This window comes from Scyliorhinus torazame, chromosome 11 (assembly GCF_047496885.1).
Source record: "Scyliorhinus torazame isolate Kashiwa2021f chromosome 11, sScyTor2.1, whole genome shotgun sequence".
Lineage (NCBI taxonomy): Eukaryota > Metazoa > Chordata > Chondrichthyes > Carcharhiniformes > Scyliorhinidae > Scyliorhinus > Scyliorhinus torazame.
The window spans coordinates 151,100,126-151,120,162 of NC_092717.1; the positions used below are offsets into that span (position 1 = coordinate 151,100,126).

At 47.3% G+C, this 20,037-nt stretch overlaps 1 protein-coding gene across 2 annotated transcripts in view; it reads right to left on the reverse strand.

Moving 5' to 3' along the window:
* The window catches only part of colec12 (collectin sub-family member 12), a 311,308-nt gene that overhangs the window by 76,831 nt on the left and 214,440 nt on the right, over nt 1-20,037 (reverse strand). For both annotated transcript variants that reach the window (XM_072467892.1, XM_072467893.1), the window contains one exon: nt 3,547-3,645. In XM_072467892.1, coding sequence (XP_072323993.1) covers nt 3,547-3,645 — 99 coding nt within the window. The remainder of the gene's footprint in view (nt 1-3,546; nt 3,646-20,037) is intronic.

The window sequence follows — 20,037 nt, forward strand, 5'->3', positions numbered from 1 at the left end:
CCATGCGGGACTCTTTATCCTGCTCACAAAGGATACTATCTATCCCCCTGATAATAGAATCCCCTACAACTACAACTTGCCTATTTACTCCCTCCCCTTGAATGGCCTGCTGAACCATGGTGCCTTGGTCAGCTGACTCATCCTTCCTGCAGCCCTGTTCGCCATCCACACAGGGAGCAAGTGCCTCATACCTGTTGGACAGGGTCAAGGGCTGAGGCTCCTGAGTTCCTGACTGCTGGTTCCCTTTACCTGCCTGACTTGCAGTCACACCCTGCTGTCCCTGGCCACTGGCAGGATTTAAACTACTTACTCTGACAGGTGTGACTGCCTCCTGAAACACAGTGTCCAGGTAAGTCTCCCCCTCCCGGATGTGCCTCAGTGTTTGAAGCTCAGACTCCAGCTCATCAACTCTGAGCCGGAGCTCTTCGAGCAGCCAACACTTACTGCAGATGTGGTCGCTGCAGCTCGCAATGGGATCTGCCAGCTCCCACATCAAGCAGCTCAAGCACATCACCTGACCAGCCATCACTAATTAATTAATTAGTTTAATTTAAGTTTACGAGTTTAGCTGTGTTTTTTTTTAAATTTGGGGCAGATTTGCTATCAACCAGTCAGATCACAGCTTCCCTCTGACGTCACTTTTGTGGGAAAAAACTGGAAAACAGGAAATTACCGTTAGGTTTTTATACACAGAGACTGCTCCTCCTCCTCTGAACGGCTCCCGAAATTAGGCCCGAAGAAAGAGAGAGAACAAAACAGTCGGGAAAAAGCACCTTCTCCCACTCTTCACCGAATTACCTCACTGCACCAAATTACCAAATTCTCACTCTGTCTGTGTCTCACTCACTCAGGCTGTGTCTCCTTGACCTGCGCAATGTCCTCGCCTTTGCCTTGTTAATAGGCAGGTTCTGTTGGGGTGGAGATCTCCTATTCTGCCCTGTGCCTCGGCCTGGTTGGGTGACCTAATGGATTTTCTCTCGCCAGAAGAGATGAAGTACACCATTAGAGAGTCGGTAGAAGGGCTCTACTTGAGATGGCAGCAATTCCTTTCCTATTTCAGAGAATTAGTCACCGTCAACTGTTGCAGGGGGGGGGGGGTTTAACTTTAGTTTTTAGTGATATGTTGAAGGATTGGGTTTAGTGGGGTTGTTTATTATTGATTGTGCTATTCATGTACCTTTATGTATTTGTTGTTTATTTTGTTATAATGGAACATTTCTTCAATAAAAATATGTTTAAAAAAAAATTCTGCAAGTAAATGGAAGAGGCTTGAAAATGTAAGTTGATACCAGAGCATTGGTTACAGTTGTGGGGGAGCAGACATTTGATTACATTCGAGAAGGGGCTCAGACCCTGAATTTGGGTAGCACGACAGCCAAGCTGTCAACCTATATGGGGGAAACCCTGAAAATTCTTGGGACCATCTGTAGCTTACATAGAACAAGAGGCCCAGTTGCCTTTGATTATCGTAGAGGGGTCCAGACCAAGCCAGATGGGAAGGGACTGGTTACAGCAAAACTAAATTGGCTGGAAATATTTTAAATTTCAACCAGCGGTTTTTAAGACATCCTGCGAAGGTAAGAGGACATGTTCCACAATGAGTTAAGTTGGATCACGGGCAGGAAGGCCAAATTTTATGCTGATCCAGACTTGATATCTAAAGCTTTTAGGCCCTTATGCCCTGCAGCAAAAGATGTGCAGGTTAGGTGGATTGGCCATGCTAAATTGCTCTTAGTGTCCAAAAACGTTAGGTGGGATTACTGGGTTACGGGGATAGGGTGGAGGTGTGGGCTTAAGTAGGGTACACTTTCCAAGGGTCGGTGCAGACTCAAAGGACTGAATGGCCTCTTTCTGCACTGTAATTTCTATGATTCTATGAAAAGGTTGAAGCTGAGCTAAAGTGATTGGAGGAACTTGGAATAATTAAACCAATGCAATTTTCCAAGTGGGCAGCCCCCATAGTCCCCGTGCTGAAGCCAAACCGATCAATAAGAATATGTGGGGACTACAAGTTAACAATCAACCAGGCTTCCCAGGTGGATAAGTACCTGATCCCCCAAATTGAGGACCTCTACGGCAAGCTGGCAGGAGGCCTCATCTACTCCAACCTGGACCTTAGCCATGCGCACTTGCAGTAGGAATTGGATGAAGAGTCCCAAAGCTTTGCCACAATCAATACACATAAGGGCCTATTTCAGTTAAAGCCATACTGGAGGTCCCAACACCCTGGAATGTAGACAGCTGAAATCTTTCCTGGGAATGGTGAACTTATGGCAAGTTCCTTCCAAATCTGGCCATGATATTGATACCAGTTGCTAAGGAAACACAAACATTGGCAATGGAAGGAGCAGCAAGAGAAAGCTTTCGGCTTGGCAAAACAAGCTCTGCAATCTTCAAATCTTTTAGTTCATTTCGACCCGTGGAAGCCAATTGCTCTCACATACGACATGTCCCCATACGGGATAGAGGCAGTTCTATCCCAAAGATGGGGGATGGATCAGAACGGCCAATTGGCTTTGACTCAAGGACTCTCTCTGAGCAAAATTATGCCCAAATCGAAAAGGAGGGACTCGCCAGCATCTATAGTGTTAAAAGGTTTTACCAATACGTTTACGGACAGCGATTCATGATAATAACCAACCATAAGCCCCTATAGGGTCTTTTGAGAGAGGACAAGGCAATACTCCCAATTGCCTCTGGCAGGGTGCATGCTGCTAGCAGCCTACAGCTATACCTTCCAACATAGGCCTGGCACCCAACTCTCCAATGCGAACGTATTGAGTTGACTCCCCTTGCAAAAGAACTTGGCACCACCACCAGTACCCCAATAAATCATCTTGGCGCTGAACATTATAGACACCTGTGGTGTCATCCGGAAATTGAACCCAGCAAGATCCGGGTATTGTCCAAGGTGAAACAGACGATACAAATCGCTCCCATAAACCTTCCTGCATTTGGGTGTGTCAAACCAGAAACGATAATCTCATGCCCTTTTTCATGAGGATTGTGAGGCTACACTGTGCCTGTAAATCTTGGTGTTGCTAGCAAACATTGCACCAAGGACCTATTTGAATTATAAGGTCATAACTTTAATCTGGGATTTTCAATGCTACCACGGACTCAGGGATTTCCATACTTCCACAACAATCTTTCACTTTTGATCAGTCGCCAGAGAGAAAGACAAATAATACCATAACTGTGTCATTTAAACATACACTGGGTGGGTGGTTTAAACAGAAACTATTCTGGATGTCCAGTATTGTGGAACATGTTTTTAACTTTAGAAGTTACTGTTTCCGATATTAACATAAGAATATTTTATATCTGTTTTTTCACAGAGGCACAAACACAGTTCTTTTGAATATATTATCACCTGTTATAAAGAAAGCATCTAAGGGCAAGTCATATGTTACACATTCATTGAGGTACATGTTAACAGTGCCAAGAGCAATTTCTAGACTTGATACTGGAATATCATTCAGCACAATTGATTGAAATGTTCAGTTTCTTTTTCTTCCTGACACAAAAACATGGTGCAAGGTTTACCTAATTTCTTCAGGTCAGTCTCAACTGCAGTCAGTTTTTCTTTGTAGCTTTTTTGTGACATTTCCATCCCTTCGGTCACAGTGTCCATTCTCTGTACAACTGGAACAATCAAGGGAGGCAGAATGAGTAAATATGTCGCACACAACATAACAAGTACATTATTACCCTCATCAGATGTTTTTGTATCTTGTTTATTCCCTCCCTCACTCAGCTCCTTGTCTTATGAATCCCTAAAAAGCCAAAGGAATGAGTAGCTCATATGTTTCCCTGTGACTCCCACAACCAGCGTTTTCCTGTCACTCGATTAACAGGAAACACATTACTTTGCAACATCTGAGAGGCATAGTCCAATGGTCGGAATACATTCTTTGCTTTGGGCCTGAAAACTTGGCACTAGTTACCTTCTTCAATCTTTCCTTCCATAATAACCTACAGGCTTCTAAAAGTTTGATATTACCGAATCACTATTTCTTGATTTATCTTGACTTCCCGCTTACGCTTTTCAGTCCTAGTGGCTGCCTTAATTACACTTTGACCCTCAATTTTATCTGTGTTTTTCAATTACAAAGACTTAAAAGACTTGCAAGTTGACAGATGTGATTTATCAGAACCATGATGTTATCCAGTGACGTTTTGGCATTGGGGCGGGAACAGTTCCAAGGAAATTACTGCTCTAACGTTCAAAGAAAAGGTATTTTATTCCATTTGGACAGAGAAAATTATAAAAATAAGCTAACAGAAGAAACATTTCTTCCCTTTCAGGTTAGATGCAATGTTGCTCCAGTTGCTTCTGGAGCTCATATTAGCTCATGTTTTCCTATTGCTTAATGTTTCTTGATGAAAAAACCCTTGGTTTTCCTCAGCACCCTTTACCATTGATGTGGCCTTCAATCAGTGTTCTGTATATATTGCCACACTTTTTTAGATGGTCAAAATAATTCAGTTTTTGGCTCTTGATGATTCTATCATGCTTCTTCTGGATTTCATTCTCCTGAGGATATTTCATTGTTTTAGCGTTCTTTTCAGGTATTCTAAGCATTCTTCTCTCTGTTCCCATACTTAAAAAGCTTTGACTCTCTTGATCATTTTGTTGTCTACAGTCCACATTTCACAGCTATAGAGAAATGTTCACCAGGGATAACATTTGAGAAACATTTCTTGCACATCTGCTTATTCTCAATGCTATTTGAACCAAATTCATTTTGTTGAAAACACCTCTTGCTTTTTCAATACTTCTGGTAATTTCAGTCATATTCAGCATCTTCCTTAATGATCTGACTGAGGTACTCAAACATATCCACTTGTACATTGGTTCCATCAATTGAGGATATCACTTTTGGTGTTGTGGGCTTCTTACTAATGACCGTTCTTTTGGTGTTCTTAACTTTCATACAAACATTTTCATACTTAATTCTTTACCAGCATTAACTTAATTGTGGATCTGTTGTAATAGCCCTTTAGTCTCAGCCATCAACACTGTGCTGTCTGTGTAACCAAGGTTGCTTATGGTTCTACAACCAATACTTCACATTTCAAGGTATTCAATTCATTTAAACATTGCTTCAGCATAGAGATTAAATAAGCTTGGCGATAAAACACAACTCTGACATACTTTCTCGTTTGATTTGTATTTTGTCAGGATTGGACGGAATCTTACCAGAATTTAGCCAAGTGTCTCAGTCAGAAAACTGGCATGTAACTCTCTAGTTGCACAGACCCGTTTTCTTGCCAAATCTTGAGCGTCTCAGACAAAAAGAAAATGAGTAGGCGTGGTTTATGCCGCCACTCTGGTGGGGCGGAGCCTCATAGAGCCGGCAATAGGCTCCAAGGAGATCAGGGCACCATCTTTAAAGGGCACCCTGATCAGTGCTTCTGCCTAACGGCTCCCAGACTCTATCACGGAGATATTGAAAGCTGCGTGCCCTCTCCACCATCCTCGCCAGCAATCCATGCACCCTACCACCGCTGGCATTGAACTCCCCCACCAACACAGTGAAAGTATAGCTGGCACTCGCCCCGCATCACACATCTCCCCTCCACCCCATCCACTAGTACTGCCCACTGGTACAGGTTGGCACTGCCAGGTAGGTGCTGCCTATCATGGGCTGATTAATCTCAGCTCCCGAGACAACCTACACCTAGGTTGTAGGAGAGAAGGCAAAGCTGTGGAGCCAAGCCCAGGGCTGAAGGTACCTGCTTCTATTTGTATGGAACTAGGAACAGCAGCAATCAAAATACACATGGAAATGGGCACAGGGTGTGAGGTTTATATAAGTAAGGCAAACATAAGAGATCTGGCTGGTTATAAACATTGAAACTTTTCTATTAAACCAGGTGTCTTCTTTTGGCTGGATCATAGATTGCTACACTTAGGACACACGGGTCTGGATTTTTGCCGAATCGAGATGACTTGGTAGCTTTTAGAAATGGGCGGGCAGGTCTTGATTCCGCGATTCCTGACCCTATTTCATGGCTCTCCGATTTTCAGGAGTGCCTCTAAGGGTGTGAGCTGGTTCCTGCCAAAACCCCACACCCAGCACTCTGATCTGGCTAGTTCCATTGCAGAGACAGGCATGTCCTATTCCTCTGCTCTTTTCACAGAGTTGGACCAGTTTTTTAAAGAGTCATGATTCATAGCCCCTCAGAGGTCTCTGCATGTTTCAAAATGGCACATTCAAAAGGTCCTCCTCATGCCCCCCATGCCAAGCTATTTGTTTAAACATGTTTTTATTGGCGTTTTTCATTTATGACAGGTGAATCCTTGCTTCATAACATTCCATCTTACAATCGCATCCCTCCTAACCAAGGTTATTAATAAATTACAACTGTTTGCTATACAAGTGGTCAGAATTTACATTAGTGTTATCAAGCATATAGGGAGAACATTAGTGTTATCAAGCATATATGGAGAACATTAGTGTTATCAAGCATATGTGGAAAACATTGGAAAAACAAAAAAGAAACACATGGAATAAACTGACGAGATGAAACAAAAATACTACAGCAAAAACAGGTGGTCTATTTACATTGGATGAAACTGGCCTTTTGCCAGGTTGGCTGGTCTGACTCCAGCACCACATATACCCTATTGCCCGAGCAATGAAGGTTCCGCCCATATGGGCACTTTATCCTGATGCGGGTGGGACGGGCTGGGAATTTCCCTGACTCCTGCTACTCACCTCGAGAATGAAAATTCAGGCCCAGGACTTTAACATTAAAATAAAATATTACAATTTCTAATTAACCAGCAGTCAGCACAACATGTGCAAACAATTGCTTACCATCCTTTCCAAACACTAAAGTGTTTAGTGGGGACCCTCCACAGATTCAGTGGGTAAAAGTGGTGATTCTTCTTAAGCATACAGTTAAGCAAAATTCATACAGAGGGCAATTCTCTGCCCGTGTTGCGCCCGGTGCACATCCCGCTATGCCGGAGGAATGGCAGGAGAGCCCCAAACGGTGTTTGCGCCAGGCTGAGAACAGAGCGCGATGTATTTGGCCCGCTGCAGCTGATGTAACCTGGTTCTCGCCCTCACTGGAGTGAACCAGATTTGCATATTTAATTATGCTTTGTCAGTTTAAACCCGGATTCTCCTGGCTTCCATTCTCTTATCCGTCGGTGCGATTGAAGCCGGCAGAAATCACTATTGGTCTCCACCACCAGAGAGATGACCACGCTGGGGAGCTCGGAGACCATTGGAGCTGCCGGATGGTTGGTAACATGGCAGGGTGATGCCAATCTTCAGCGGGACCAGAAGATCCCGCTGGTGGGAAGGGCTGGAACATCCCACCCTTTGTGTCTTAGGTTTGGAATTGCTGGAGAAATGCAGACTTAAAGAGGATCTAATTCAGATTTTTAAAGCTATTCACGGCATCAATGACGTACAACTGGATGAATTGTTTGAGCTGGTAGGGGCTTTATATTTAAAGTGACAAAACAGGTGGCGAGATTGGATGAGTAGAAATATTTTAGTCAGAGAATGATCAGTTTGTGGACGAGTATTCTGGATGTGGTGTAGAGGATTTGTTTCTTGCAAACCTTCAGGAATGTTTCAAAATCATCTTTGACAAAACTATGGCATTGCAGCAGAAGGAAGGATATATCTTGGGTAACAACCAACAATTCGGGACCTCCTGCGGCTTGAGTAATTGGTTGAGGCACGGACAAGGATTTTTGACAGATTTTCTGCATTGTGTAAGACTCCCTGAAGGGGCGAAGGAAGAGTGGGGGTTTGGCATTGAGTCCTAGAAGAAATGAAGCAAGTGTATATGGGCCTGATGGTAATTCTCATCCAAAGTGCATTCAGTATGATGATTGAAAATTATGTTGTAAACTCAATAGGGGGCTGGTTAGCTCAGTTGGTCCATGCATGTACCAGACTAGCACAAACCAAACAGGGCTCAATCCTTGTCACGGTTAACGTGGGGCCTGTCTCCTCGGCCTACTCGCAGTTTTAAATCAAACATGGCATTTTGCCAAAGTTCAGCTAAAGTCACCAAGAACCTGCCTTCAGGCAGAGAATTGAAGAAGTAAATGGGAATAATTCTAAGGAGCATGATTAAATTGCCTAAAAAGCAGACAAAGGAAAGGCTTAAGATTGAATGAATGAGTAGTATTGTAAAATTAGTTTGCTACGGCCAATGTTATTAGTGCTTTGGTTTCTCACTCAGTTGAATTTCTATTTTGCAATGATTATTTATATCTCCCCCCACCAAGTAAAAATGAGTAAATTATGAAGGTTAATTTTTTTAAACGACATACTTCTGATTTTAGTTCTTACTAAAATGAAGTGAAGTTGTGCTGAAATTAGTGATATTATTTTTGAGCTTCATTGTGCAGGATATCATTTAACTGAAATATTTTTTCTTCTGACAAGCTGACACATCTGTTCCTTGCATGCCATTGATTATTTATTATATTACTATATTACTCGACCACCTGTGCTTCAGACCCAGCGATTCAGCCTTGTTTATTTATTTATTCTCTCAAACGTGTTGGTGAGTCACGGGGTTCATAATAACTGTACTGGGTCCATTGCAACTATATTCCAGTGGATCATTTCTTTTTTTTTCCAAATGCCTGGCTCTCGCAAGAATCATTTTTCCTACTGTGTGGCAGAACTCTGGAGATGCCAATAATCCTGCCAAAAAAAAAACATGAAGGAGAGCTGACAAGCGGTCCAGAACTAACACGTCTGTGTACTGGAAGGTTGCTGTTCCTGTGAGAGCTCACACATTTGGCATTTCTCCGATACAAAATGGAAACAGATGTCTGACGTCCTCATCCAGGTGTCCTCATCTGATGGCAAAGGAAACATTTCAAAAGTGTCACGTGATTTTCTGTTTTGTAGTCGTCGCATCGAACACAGGAACGTTCCATGATACAGGGGAGGGAATCAAAACAACGATGCTGACACATATTATTCAGCAGTGGTCTAAAGTGGAATGACCAAAACTGTTGGAAAGTTAGTCTGATTGGACTGTGATCTGATGTTCCAGTGCTAACAGAGGATTCTGGGAGCAGCAACATCTTATGTCTTACAACAAGTTTCATTCTGAATTTAAGATAAATAGTGTTGATGTCCTTCCTGTTCTTGCAGCATGAGTAGGGCTGTGCATTTTATTTTGAACATAGCTGACTTGAGCTCCATCGAGCCTGGCTATGTCATCTCTAGGGTCAGCTGGTTTAAATAGACTGAGTAGATGCCCGGCAGGACTACAGCTTCCAAACTGGTGCTCTTTCTACATCAGGTCCGGGAAGCTGTGAGGCTTTTCAAAGCCTGCAGCAACATATCTCTCAACTAGGGCTACAGCCTGGTAGAGGTGCTAAAAAAGCAGCGACATCGTCTCTACCTCTGCAATGCTGATCTACTGCATCGAAGGTCAGGAAAATGTATTTTCTTGAGGACCAAAAGAGTTGCTGGCTGCCCCTAAATTGAATGCCCAGTTTTCCTGGGTGCTCTTCCTTTCACGTGATGCTCACAAAGTCTCTGTCAAATCCTGTACGAGGCATTATAACTGCATGCCATGTAAATACTCTCACCTGTTTCAGATGGGAGTTTCCTACCTCCATCTATTTGTCTCCACGAAATATGTGCCACACGTAAACAGAGTGGGGGTCTGGACAGAGACGTGTTCGGGCTATGAAAATCAGAAGTAACAGGAAGAATTTCATTGTAGGTGTAAGATATATGAATTTTCAAAGATCTTCAATAAGGTACCACATAGACTCCTGATGAAAGTCAGAGTATGTGAAGTCAGTGGACAAGTAGCAAAATGGATAGTAAGCTGGCTACAAAACAAAAAGCAGAGAGCAGAGGTTTAATGGGGGTTATTGTTATTGGGTGAGCCAATTAAAAATTGGGAATTGCAATAATTAACATCTGGTGCTGGGATCACTGTTGTTTACTGCGTCCATGAACAATTTGGACTTGGGAATCACAACTGCAATTTCAGAATTTGCAGATGACATCAAACTAGAGGATATCATAGAATCCCTACAGTGCAGGAGGTCTTTCGACCCATTGAGTCTGCACTGAACCTCTGAAAGAGCACTCTAACTAGGCCGACTCCACATAACCTAACCTGGATATCCCTGGATAGTAAGGGACAATTTCACATTGGCCAATCCACCAAACCCTGCACATTTTCGGACTGTGGGAGCAAAGCGGAGCACCCGGAGGAAACCCACGCAGACACAGGAGGCAGCCGAATTCTTGTCCCAGCAGCCAGCCAAAATCCGCAGGAGTGAGTGCGCTGCCAGCGAAACGGAGGATCCCGCCGACGGAGAATCCAGCCAAGGGAGAACGTGCAAATTCCATCCAGACAGTCACCCAAGGTTGGAATCGTCCCCAGGTCCCTGGCACTGTGAGGCAGCAGTGTTAATCACTGTGCCACTGTGCCACCCCGGTATAGTTAATACTGATGAAGGCTGTGACAAAGTACAGGAAGACGTTAATAAACTTGTAGACGGGTGTTTACGTGGCAAATTAATTTAAATATTAGGTAAGTAATTGTGGTCTATTTGAAAGGTAAGTGTCTAAATGGGTGCAGAGGAGTAGGGAGGTCGAGAGGTACAAAACACACAAATCACTAAAGCAAACGACAATTTTAAAAAACAAATGAAGCACCGAGGTTCATTTCCAAAGAGATATAATTGAAAAATAGAGAAGTTATTGGTTGGGTCACAATTGGAGTAAACTGCATAGTTCTGGTCTTCATATAGAAAGGACATAGAGGCACCAGCAAAGGAGCAAAGTAAATTTACAAGGATGGTACCAGAACTACGAGATTATAGCTATCAAGAAAGATTAAATAGGCTGGTCTCTTTCCGCTAGAAAAGAGAAGACTGAGGGATGACCTGATAGAAGCCTTTAAAATTATGGAAGAATTTGATAGAGTGGAGGGAGAGAAAACACTTCAACATGTAGGGGGAAGACCAAAGCCTGTAACGAGGTTCATGGCTTAATCAAAATAAATGGCAGCAGAGACCCGATTCTAGAAGTCACACCCCAGAACCTGGCACCCATCATAGAACCTAACGCCCAGCATTCTTGTTCCGGAGGAGATGGGGTGGTTGGGTGCGGCAGGGTTGAGAGGGGCGGAGGGGTGGGGGGGGGGGTTGGGCAACGGCATGGTTGGATAATTCGGACAGCTTATACTTTTCACATCCATGGTTCACAGAGACAGATGCACATGTAAAAGGGCAGCTGCCTTCAAGCAGATTCAATTTTCATAACTCATATGTCCAATCATGACTGGTATGCTTTGGACATTTCAAGAGGAGGTCTTAAGCTGCCGGGTATTTTGGAGAGGTAGGGTACCCTTTTGGAAAGGTAGGGTACCCTTTTGATAAGTCCAGCGGCACTTTTGGGAGAGGTATTGGGCTGGATTCTCCGGTCGCCGAAATCGCGTTCAGCGATCGGCCGGAGAATCAGAGTTCCCGACCAGATGGGGGGAGGCGCCGCTTTCGCGATGCTCCGCCCTCTCCAAAGCGGCGTACTCCTAGCCACATATAAACGGTCTCAAGACATTGCCTGAGGCCCGCCCCCAACCGGCCGAGTTCCCGACTGCGTCTCATCCGTCGGGAACTCGGCGTGGCAGCTGCGGACTCAGTCCAGCGCCGCCACAGTTGGGGGAAGGCCGATCTGCGGGCACTAGGGGGGCACTATTTTGTGTGCCAGGTCCATGTGCGGCCTGCGCCATGTAGCACGGCGCAGCCGCTGCAGGCCGCATGCACAGCCACGGACCCGGCAGTTCTCTGGGCCATATCTGCAGCTGGAGCTGGGTGCTCTACGCTGCCGACATGCTAACCCTCAGCAAAACAGGGCAACGGTGGCCGTTTTGCGCCATTTTTTCTGGCGTAAAACGCCACCGTTCCCATGCCGGCGTAGTGACATTGCACCAGAATCGGAGAATCCGGGCCAAAGTGATCCGGATTGGAGAGATCCAAGTGCCCTTTGGGATTCTTTAATGACGACATGAATGTGTATAAAAAGTCAATAAACACAGGAATTTTTAAAAATAAATTCATGGGATGTGGGTGTCACTGGCTAGGCCAGCATTTATTGCTCATGTCATGCTGATTGGAACTGTCATGATATCAAAGGAATTGTCAAGCTGTTAATGCACTTAAATCTCCTGGTTTTTAAATTTTAGATTGTTTGCATTTTAAAGATAAATCAGTGTGTGCTAATTCACTCTGTCTGTTAACATACGCTTGTGGGCCATCATTATACAATTTGTGCTGCTTGGCTGATTCCGCAATCTATTATTATCATAGTGTGATGCCTGTTAGTTCAGAGTTTGATTGACAGGTCATAAGTGGTTATCTGATATGGGTTCATAATATGGGAATATAATTGCTTGTTTTTTGAAGGGATTAAGCACTTGAATGAAATGTCTGTTTACATAGGGGATTGAGCGCTTGAAAGAATGTAAATATAATGATTAAGCTTTTACGAAGGATTGTTTTTTTAAATAGTGAAGTCATCTAACACAATTAGAACTTCATTTCATCTCCGCATATGACCTGAGATCTACCCATGGTGTATACTGGGTGAGGGTCTAAGGACAAAGGGTGGTGGGCAGGGGCCTGGCTTGGCATGAGTTGGCACTAAGTGCCATAGGGGCTAGAAAAGACCATTGTCTGGGCAGAGTGGCATAGGTTGGCATTGTGGGTATGAGGAATGCTGGGGTGGGTGGAGGGGCATAGCTTGGCATAGAGGGGCATGTGGAGTAATGGGGTTTGGTGGAGGGGAATAGGTTGGCACAGAGGGTATGAAGGGCTATGGGGATGGGTGGGGGAGCATGAGGTGACATAAGTTGACAAGGATGGGCATGGGGAGCGTGTGGAGGGGCCGAAGGGGGTGTGGAGGGTGAGGGCTGATGGTTTTTTGTTTTATGGCTTCTTTAACAACTGCATCAAATTCCTGGAGCACCATGTCTGGCCATTCACACAACCCGGCTCCGCACTCAGCAGACCTGTGGCTGCCACTGAACCTTTTCCGGGGGACTCCTGTTAATACATAACCCCCACGGGCATGGGGGGTGGGAACGAAAATCTGACCATTTAGGGCACTTTTTCCTGAGGCGGGTTTGCGGAACCGGGAATTATCCTGATTCTGCACTCCCAATTCGCGAGCGAAAATTCTGGCCAAGGCTAAGATTCTTAAAATCATCATAGATTATCATAGAATTTACAGTGCAGAAGGAGGCCATTCGGCCCGTCGAGTCTGCACCGGCTCTTGGAAAGAGCACCCTACCCAAGGTCAACACCTCAACCCTATCCCCGTAACCCAGTAACCCCACCCAACACTAAGGGCAATTTTGGACACTAAGGGCAATTTATCATGGCCAATCCACCTAACCTGCACATCTTTGGACTGTGGGAGGAAACCGGAGCACCCCGAGGAAACCCACGCACACACGGGGAGGATGTGCAGACTCCGCACAGTGGAGATTTTAAAATATAAGATAATCACTAATAAACACATTCAGGAGTAACTTCTTAACTGAAAAGGGTGATCTAGAATGTGGAACTCATTCTCACAAGGAGGTGAGGTGAATGAAACAGATGCATTTATAGGGAAGTTAGATAAAACACGAGGGAGAAAGGAATCGAAGAATATGGGTTGGATGAAGGGAGATGATAAAAGGCTTCTTTGGACCATTAACATTGACATGGACCAAATGGCCTGCTTCTGTGTGTATATTCAATGTAAATCTATGTAATAAATTATCTTGGCCTGAAAGGCAGAATTGCACTATACTTAGTGCTGGAGTACACTAAGGAATATTTTTTTCTTCTGGACTGGGGTATGCCCCTACATCCTACAATCCTTTGGAAGTTCATTGTGCTATCTTGTAAGTCCAAATCGCATAATCAAAATGTTGCTTATGTATTTTAGGTTTTTATCCTGCAAAGTAAATGATGATGCTGTAGGGTATATCCATTGCTTAAATTGCAAGTCTATGGTGCAATTTTCCCAAAAAATGACTCAGGGTGTGATTCAGCGCCGGGCACAACGGGTAAATTGCGCAAGAACCCCAAATTGGGCTCTGTGCCGGGCTGATTGAGAGTCACCTGACACTCTCCACCTGACACGATCTGGATCTCGCCCTCGCTGGGTGAGATCATGATCTGCACATTTAAATGAGCCTAATGGCACGCCTGCGAGACCTCACCAGGGTACCATTGAATACTGGTCTACGCAAACATGGACCAGACGTAACAGCACCTCGGGGTGTCTCTCAGGCCATTAGAGATCCCCGGGTGGTCGGGGACATGGAATGGTGGTGGCACCTTGGCAGTGCCACCCAGGCACCCTGGCACTGCCCCACAGAGCATAGCCTACACAGCTGGCAGCATGCCTACGAGGTGACTAGCCCCACGATTCGGGGATGCCAACCTGGCCACATTGTTGGGACGCGGTCGAGTGCAGATGAGATGCCCTGTTCCCCAAGGGGCTCAATGCATCAGCCATAGGGCAGCCAGTATCGCCAGGGAGGATGTGGCAGCAGCCGTCAGCTCGGGGGCATCACCCACGAGGACCGGCACTCAGTGCCGTAAGAAGATCAGCAACCTACAACGGGCCGCACGGGTGGGTTGGAACTGGCGCCGCTTCGCACCATTTCAACCATGCGCCTGACACCGCCCCCCGCCCAACATCATACTGTGCCCTGCCCAGCCATGTCCAGAAGTGCTGCTCACGCCTCCCCATCCCCCCTTCCTCCTCAATGAATGAAGCGTGCGGCTCACGATACCCTCATTGTGTCCTCGCAGGTGAAATTGGCCCACAACAGACGGGAGAGGGCCAAGATGGGCGACGGGGTGCCGAACATCAGAATCCTCACCCCCTACGAGGAATGTGTCCTGGTGGTCGTGGGAGTGGCCGCCGGCAGATTGGGCACTGACGAACAGGTTGGCATAGGGCGCTGAGGTGAGGATACACTGGACATCACCCAGAGGACCGGTCACACGTGAATTGTTAATGCCATACAGAATGATCCATCCCTCCCACTGACCACATGTCATTATCCCGCAGGATCTCCATTCGATGGTGCTGGCCCATCCAGGGTGGACCTCGCCCTGACTCCCAGGGGAATAGCTCGGAGGGGCGCTCCAAAGAGACCACCATATTCACGGCACAGCTGTCAACCCCACCCTCCACCAGCACAGAAACACACACCTTGGTGGGAAACAGTAGTGGTCAGCACTACTGGGGCACATTCTGGTGAGCACCACACATCAGGTGGAGGCAGGAACACCTAGGAGAGACAGAGGTCAAAGGTCTGCTGAATCCCAGGACCCAGCTGAGTGCCAGTCAGATGCTGAGCCTCTGGGCTAGGTTTACCCACAGCTGATGCAGACGATAGGCTGTGGCCATGATATTCAGAGGGGGATGTCAGTGACACTCCAGCAGGTCCAGTCCATAACCAATTGGAGGAGTTCTAGAGACAATGGGCGCAGGATATAGTGCCGGCAAGCGTGGCACTGAGGCCAACACTGTTAGGGTGGAGACTGCAGTGGAGAACCTGGTGCATGATGTCAGCAGCATGAGTGCTGGCGGTCCAAGGCGTGGTTCAATCAGTGTTGGCCGTGGCTGAGGGCCTCGGTCGCATGTCTGACTCACTGGGGGACATGTCCCAATCCCAAGTGGATATTTTAAAAATAATTTTTAAAAAAATTCTCCTCCATTTTCACATTTTCTCCCACATTTACATCCATCAACGATAAACAATAATCAGCAAGATATGTCAGTCCCCATAATAACAACGATCCCATCCCCCCACCAACCCCCAAACCTCAACCCGCATGTTGACATAAACAAATGACAAAAATAAATCAGGGATTACGCGTAGTCACCCTTAATCTTACACAGCTGCCACCCCCCCAACCCCCCCCCCCCCTCCCAACCCCCCCCCCCCCCACCCCCACCCCAAGCCTCCTGCTCCTCCTGTCCACTGCCTCTTGTAAAACTCCTCCCCCTACCCTCGGTTCCTTCCCCCCCAACTTTCCACCCCGGCTAGATCACTCGGGCCCTGTTCTGCCAGGCTCCGATGGCCGCAGCCCCTCCCCCCACCTCACTCCCGTTCACTGGCCGGCACAAACCGGCCAGCGTGGAGGCCCCCGCCCAGGTCCCTTTCCACTTGCCCGGCCCCAGGAAAGCCCAAAGATCCCCTTTTAGCACACAAACCCCGCCTATCCACCTACACCCCAAAGAACTCTCATTTCGAGTGAAAGTCCCGTCCCTTCCCTCGTCCAAATATATACCACCTTGGGTCCTTTAATCTTTACACCCGCGCGCAGTGGTACAAAAAAGAAGAAAATACAGTCATGAGGTTACATCGGCACATGGCCATTCCTCAGTTTGTCAGTTTTGCCACAGTCCTTCTGCTTTCGCAAACGCCTCCGCTGCTTCCGCCGTTCCAAAATAAAAGTCCGAGCTTGTAAGTCACCCTCAGCTTCGCTGGATATACAATGCCGCACCGCACCTTGCTAATGTACAGTGCCCTCTTCACCCGGTTGAAGGCAGCCCGCCTCCTTGCCAGCTCCACCGTAAAGTCCTGGTATACACGTATACCGGCTCCAGCCCACTGCACCACCCGCTTCTGCTTGGCCCAGCTCAGGACCTTCTCCTTCACCCTGTACCTACGGAAGCACAGAGTCACTGCCCTTGGCGGCTCACTCGCCTTTGGTACAGGCCTCCACGACCGATGAGCCCGATCCAGTTCATATCGGGAGGGGTCCTCCCCCTCCCCCAGTAGTTTTGCCAGCATCGCGGCAAAATACTCAGTCGGCTTCGGTCCTTCAACTCCTTCGGGCAGCCCCACAATCCTCAAGTTCTGTCGCCTGGATCTATTTTCCAGGTCTTCCATTTTTCCTCGCAGATCCTTGTTAGTATCCATCACCTTCCGCATCTCTTTCCCCATCGAGGCAAGTTGATCACCGTGCTGCAATAACGTCTCCTCCACTTCCTTCAGCGCCTCCCCTTGCTCTCACACCTCCGCCACTGCGCTCGCCACCTCCGTCCTCACCGGGGAAACCGCCTCCTCCACCAGCACACTCAAAGCCTCTCTCATCTCCTTCCTCACCGTCTCCATGCATTTCGCAATCTGCGGCAACTGCTTTTCAAATTCCGCAGCCATCACCTTGGTTATTTCTTCAGCCATAAGCAGTGCGGCCTTCCCTGGTGCTCCAGCCTCCATTTTTCCTGGTGACCCCGCGGTGACCTTTCCACTCCCCGACGGACCTCCAGCTGGTTTTTTTTCGGCCGTTTTTCTGCTCACCCTCGACAATTTTCTTTGGGGTTTTTTTCCCTCCTGTGTCTTCTCAGTGCCTCCTCCGTGCCTTCTCCCTTCTTCTGCCGCCTCCGCGGACCCTGGGACCGGGCTTAAAGCCCCGAAATTGCCGTTCCCGAGCGGGGGCTCTCCATTGTGCGGCCGCCTCCCGCCCCCCGTCACCGGAAGTCGCTCCAAGTGGATATTTTTGAGGCACTGCGATGCATCCCCCAGTCCCAGGTGGACCTTGATGAGGCGCTGCGGAGAATGCCCCAGTCGTAGGTAGGCATTGCTGGGGCGCTCCTGAGCTTGTCCCAGTCACTGCGGAGCATCGCCGAGGGCCATGCTGCAGTCATTGGGGAAGCGCCAATGCTGGCAGAGCCAGATGAAGCAGAAGCAGCCATGGCTCAATCCAGCTGTCCACTCATTCCAAGGTGACCCCCAGGGTCCGACGGGTATCAACCAGGAAGAGGGGCTGCTGGATGCCAACCTGGAGCGACCCTATGGAGTGGCGACGCAACCCCTCCCCCCAAAACGACGCATCTGGGAGTTAGCCCCCGGAGGAGGGTGGCACGGCGAGGCATGTGCCGCCACTAGCAAGTGGGCCATGGCCCTCTGGCGCCATGGTCCCCAGAGGTCGCCCGCCAGGGGTATCTAAGACCAATGGATGCAGTAAGCAGCAGGCTGCCCCACCTCTCATGTGCATTCTGGGGACACACCTAGACGCAGCGGCAGATCACAGAAGGCTGAGAAGGTGGAGGATCACTGAGACGCCACTAGGGAGGAAGGGGGTAGAAGGGGTGAGGGGGGAAGGGGCTAGGTAGGGGGGAAGGGTTGGGAAGGGGGCTGGGAGGGGAGGGCATGGGGGCCGGCACCATTGAGGGCTATGGGCAGTTGGGGATACATATGTACAGCATTAAAAGATTTATATTTAGATATATTGTCACGTGTACTGAGGTACAGTGAAAAGTGTTCTGTGTGCAGTCCAGGCAGATCGTTCCATACATGAAAAACAGGACATATGATAGATACACAATGTAAATACATAGACATCGGGTGAAGCATACGGAGTGTAGTGTTACACAGTAGAGAAGATGTGTGGAGAGATCAGTTCAGTCCATAAGAGGGTTATTCAGGAGTCTGGTAACAGTGGGGAATAAACTGTTTTTAAATCTTTTAGAGTGTGTTCGGTTGAGGTTGAGGACTCTGAGTCTGTACTCGTTGGAGTTTAGAAGGATGAGGGGGGTTCTTATTGAAACTTACAGGATACTGCGAGGCCTGGATAGCGTGGACGTGGAGAGGATGTTTCCACTTGTCGGAAAAACTAGATGCAGAGGACACCATCTCAGACTAAAGGGACGATCCTTTAAAACAGAGATGAGGAGGAATTTCTTCAGCCAGAGGGTGGTGAATCTGTGGAACTCGTGCCGCAGAAGGCTGTGGAGGCCAAATCATTGAGTGTCTTTAAGACAGAGATAGATCCCGGCCCGGGGTCACTGTCCGTGTGGAGTTTGCACATTCTCCCCGTGTCTGCGTGGGTTTTGCCCCCACAACCCAAAAGATGTGCAGGATAGGTGGATTGGCCATGCTAAATTGCCCCTTAATTGGAAAAAATAATTGGGTGCTCTAAATTTTAAAAAAAGACAGAGATAGATAGATTCTTGATCAATCAGGGGATCAGGGGTTATGGGGAGAAGGCAGGAGAATGGGGATGAGAACAATATCAGTCATGATTGAATGGCGGAGCAGACTCGGTGGGTCGAGTGGCCTAATTTTGCTTCTATGTCTTATGGTCTTTTAAGATTTTTGTATCGCCTGCCCGATGGAAGAGGTTGGCAGAGAGAATACCCTGGGTGGGAGGGGTCTTTGATTATGTTGCCCGTTTTCCCAAGGGAGGTGTAAACAGAGTCAATGGATGGGAGGCAGGTTTGGGTGATGGACTGGGCTGTATTCATGACTCTCTGTAGTTTCTTACGGTCTTGGGCCGAGCAGTTGTCTACCAGGCTGTGTGCAGCCTGATAGGATGCTTTCTATGGTGCATCTGTAAAAATTGTGAAGAGTCAATGTGGATATGCCAAATTTCCTTAGTTTCCTGAGGAAGTATAGATGCTGTTGTGCTTTCTTGGTCGTAGCGTTGATGTGGGTGGACCAGGACAGATTATTGGTGATGTGCACCCCTAGGAATTTGAAGCTGTTGACCATCTCCACCTCGGCACCATTGATGCAGACAGGGGTTTGTATGACTCTTTGCTTCTTGAAGTCAATGACCAGCTCCTTAGTTTTTAAAAAAATATATATTTATTAAAGTTTTTTAACAAAACAAAACAATTTTTCCCCCTTACAAACAATAACCCCCCCCCCCCCCCCCCCCCCCGTAACAAAATAACACAAAATCGCCCTGAGCAAGATATATACATGGTAAGATGATATATTTACGGAGCTTTATACACTGGCTCTCGCCCGTTCGTGCCAGTTTCCCCCACCCTCCATGTCATCCCCCGCTCGTCCGTCCCCTCAAGCAATCTCTCGTTTCCCCCCCCCCCCCAGGGTTGCTGCTGCTGCTGACCGAGCTTCCTCTAACGCTCCGTGAGGTAGTCTAGGAACGGTTGCCACTGCCTGTAGAACCCCTGCGCAGACCCCCTTAAGGCAAACTTAATCCTTTCCAACGTTATGAACCCAGCCATGTCGTTTATCCAGGCCTCCACGCTA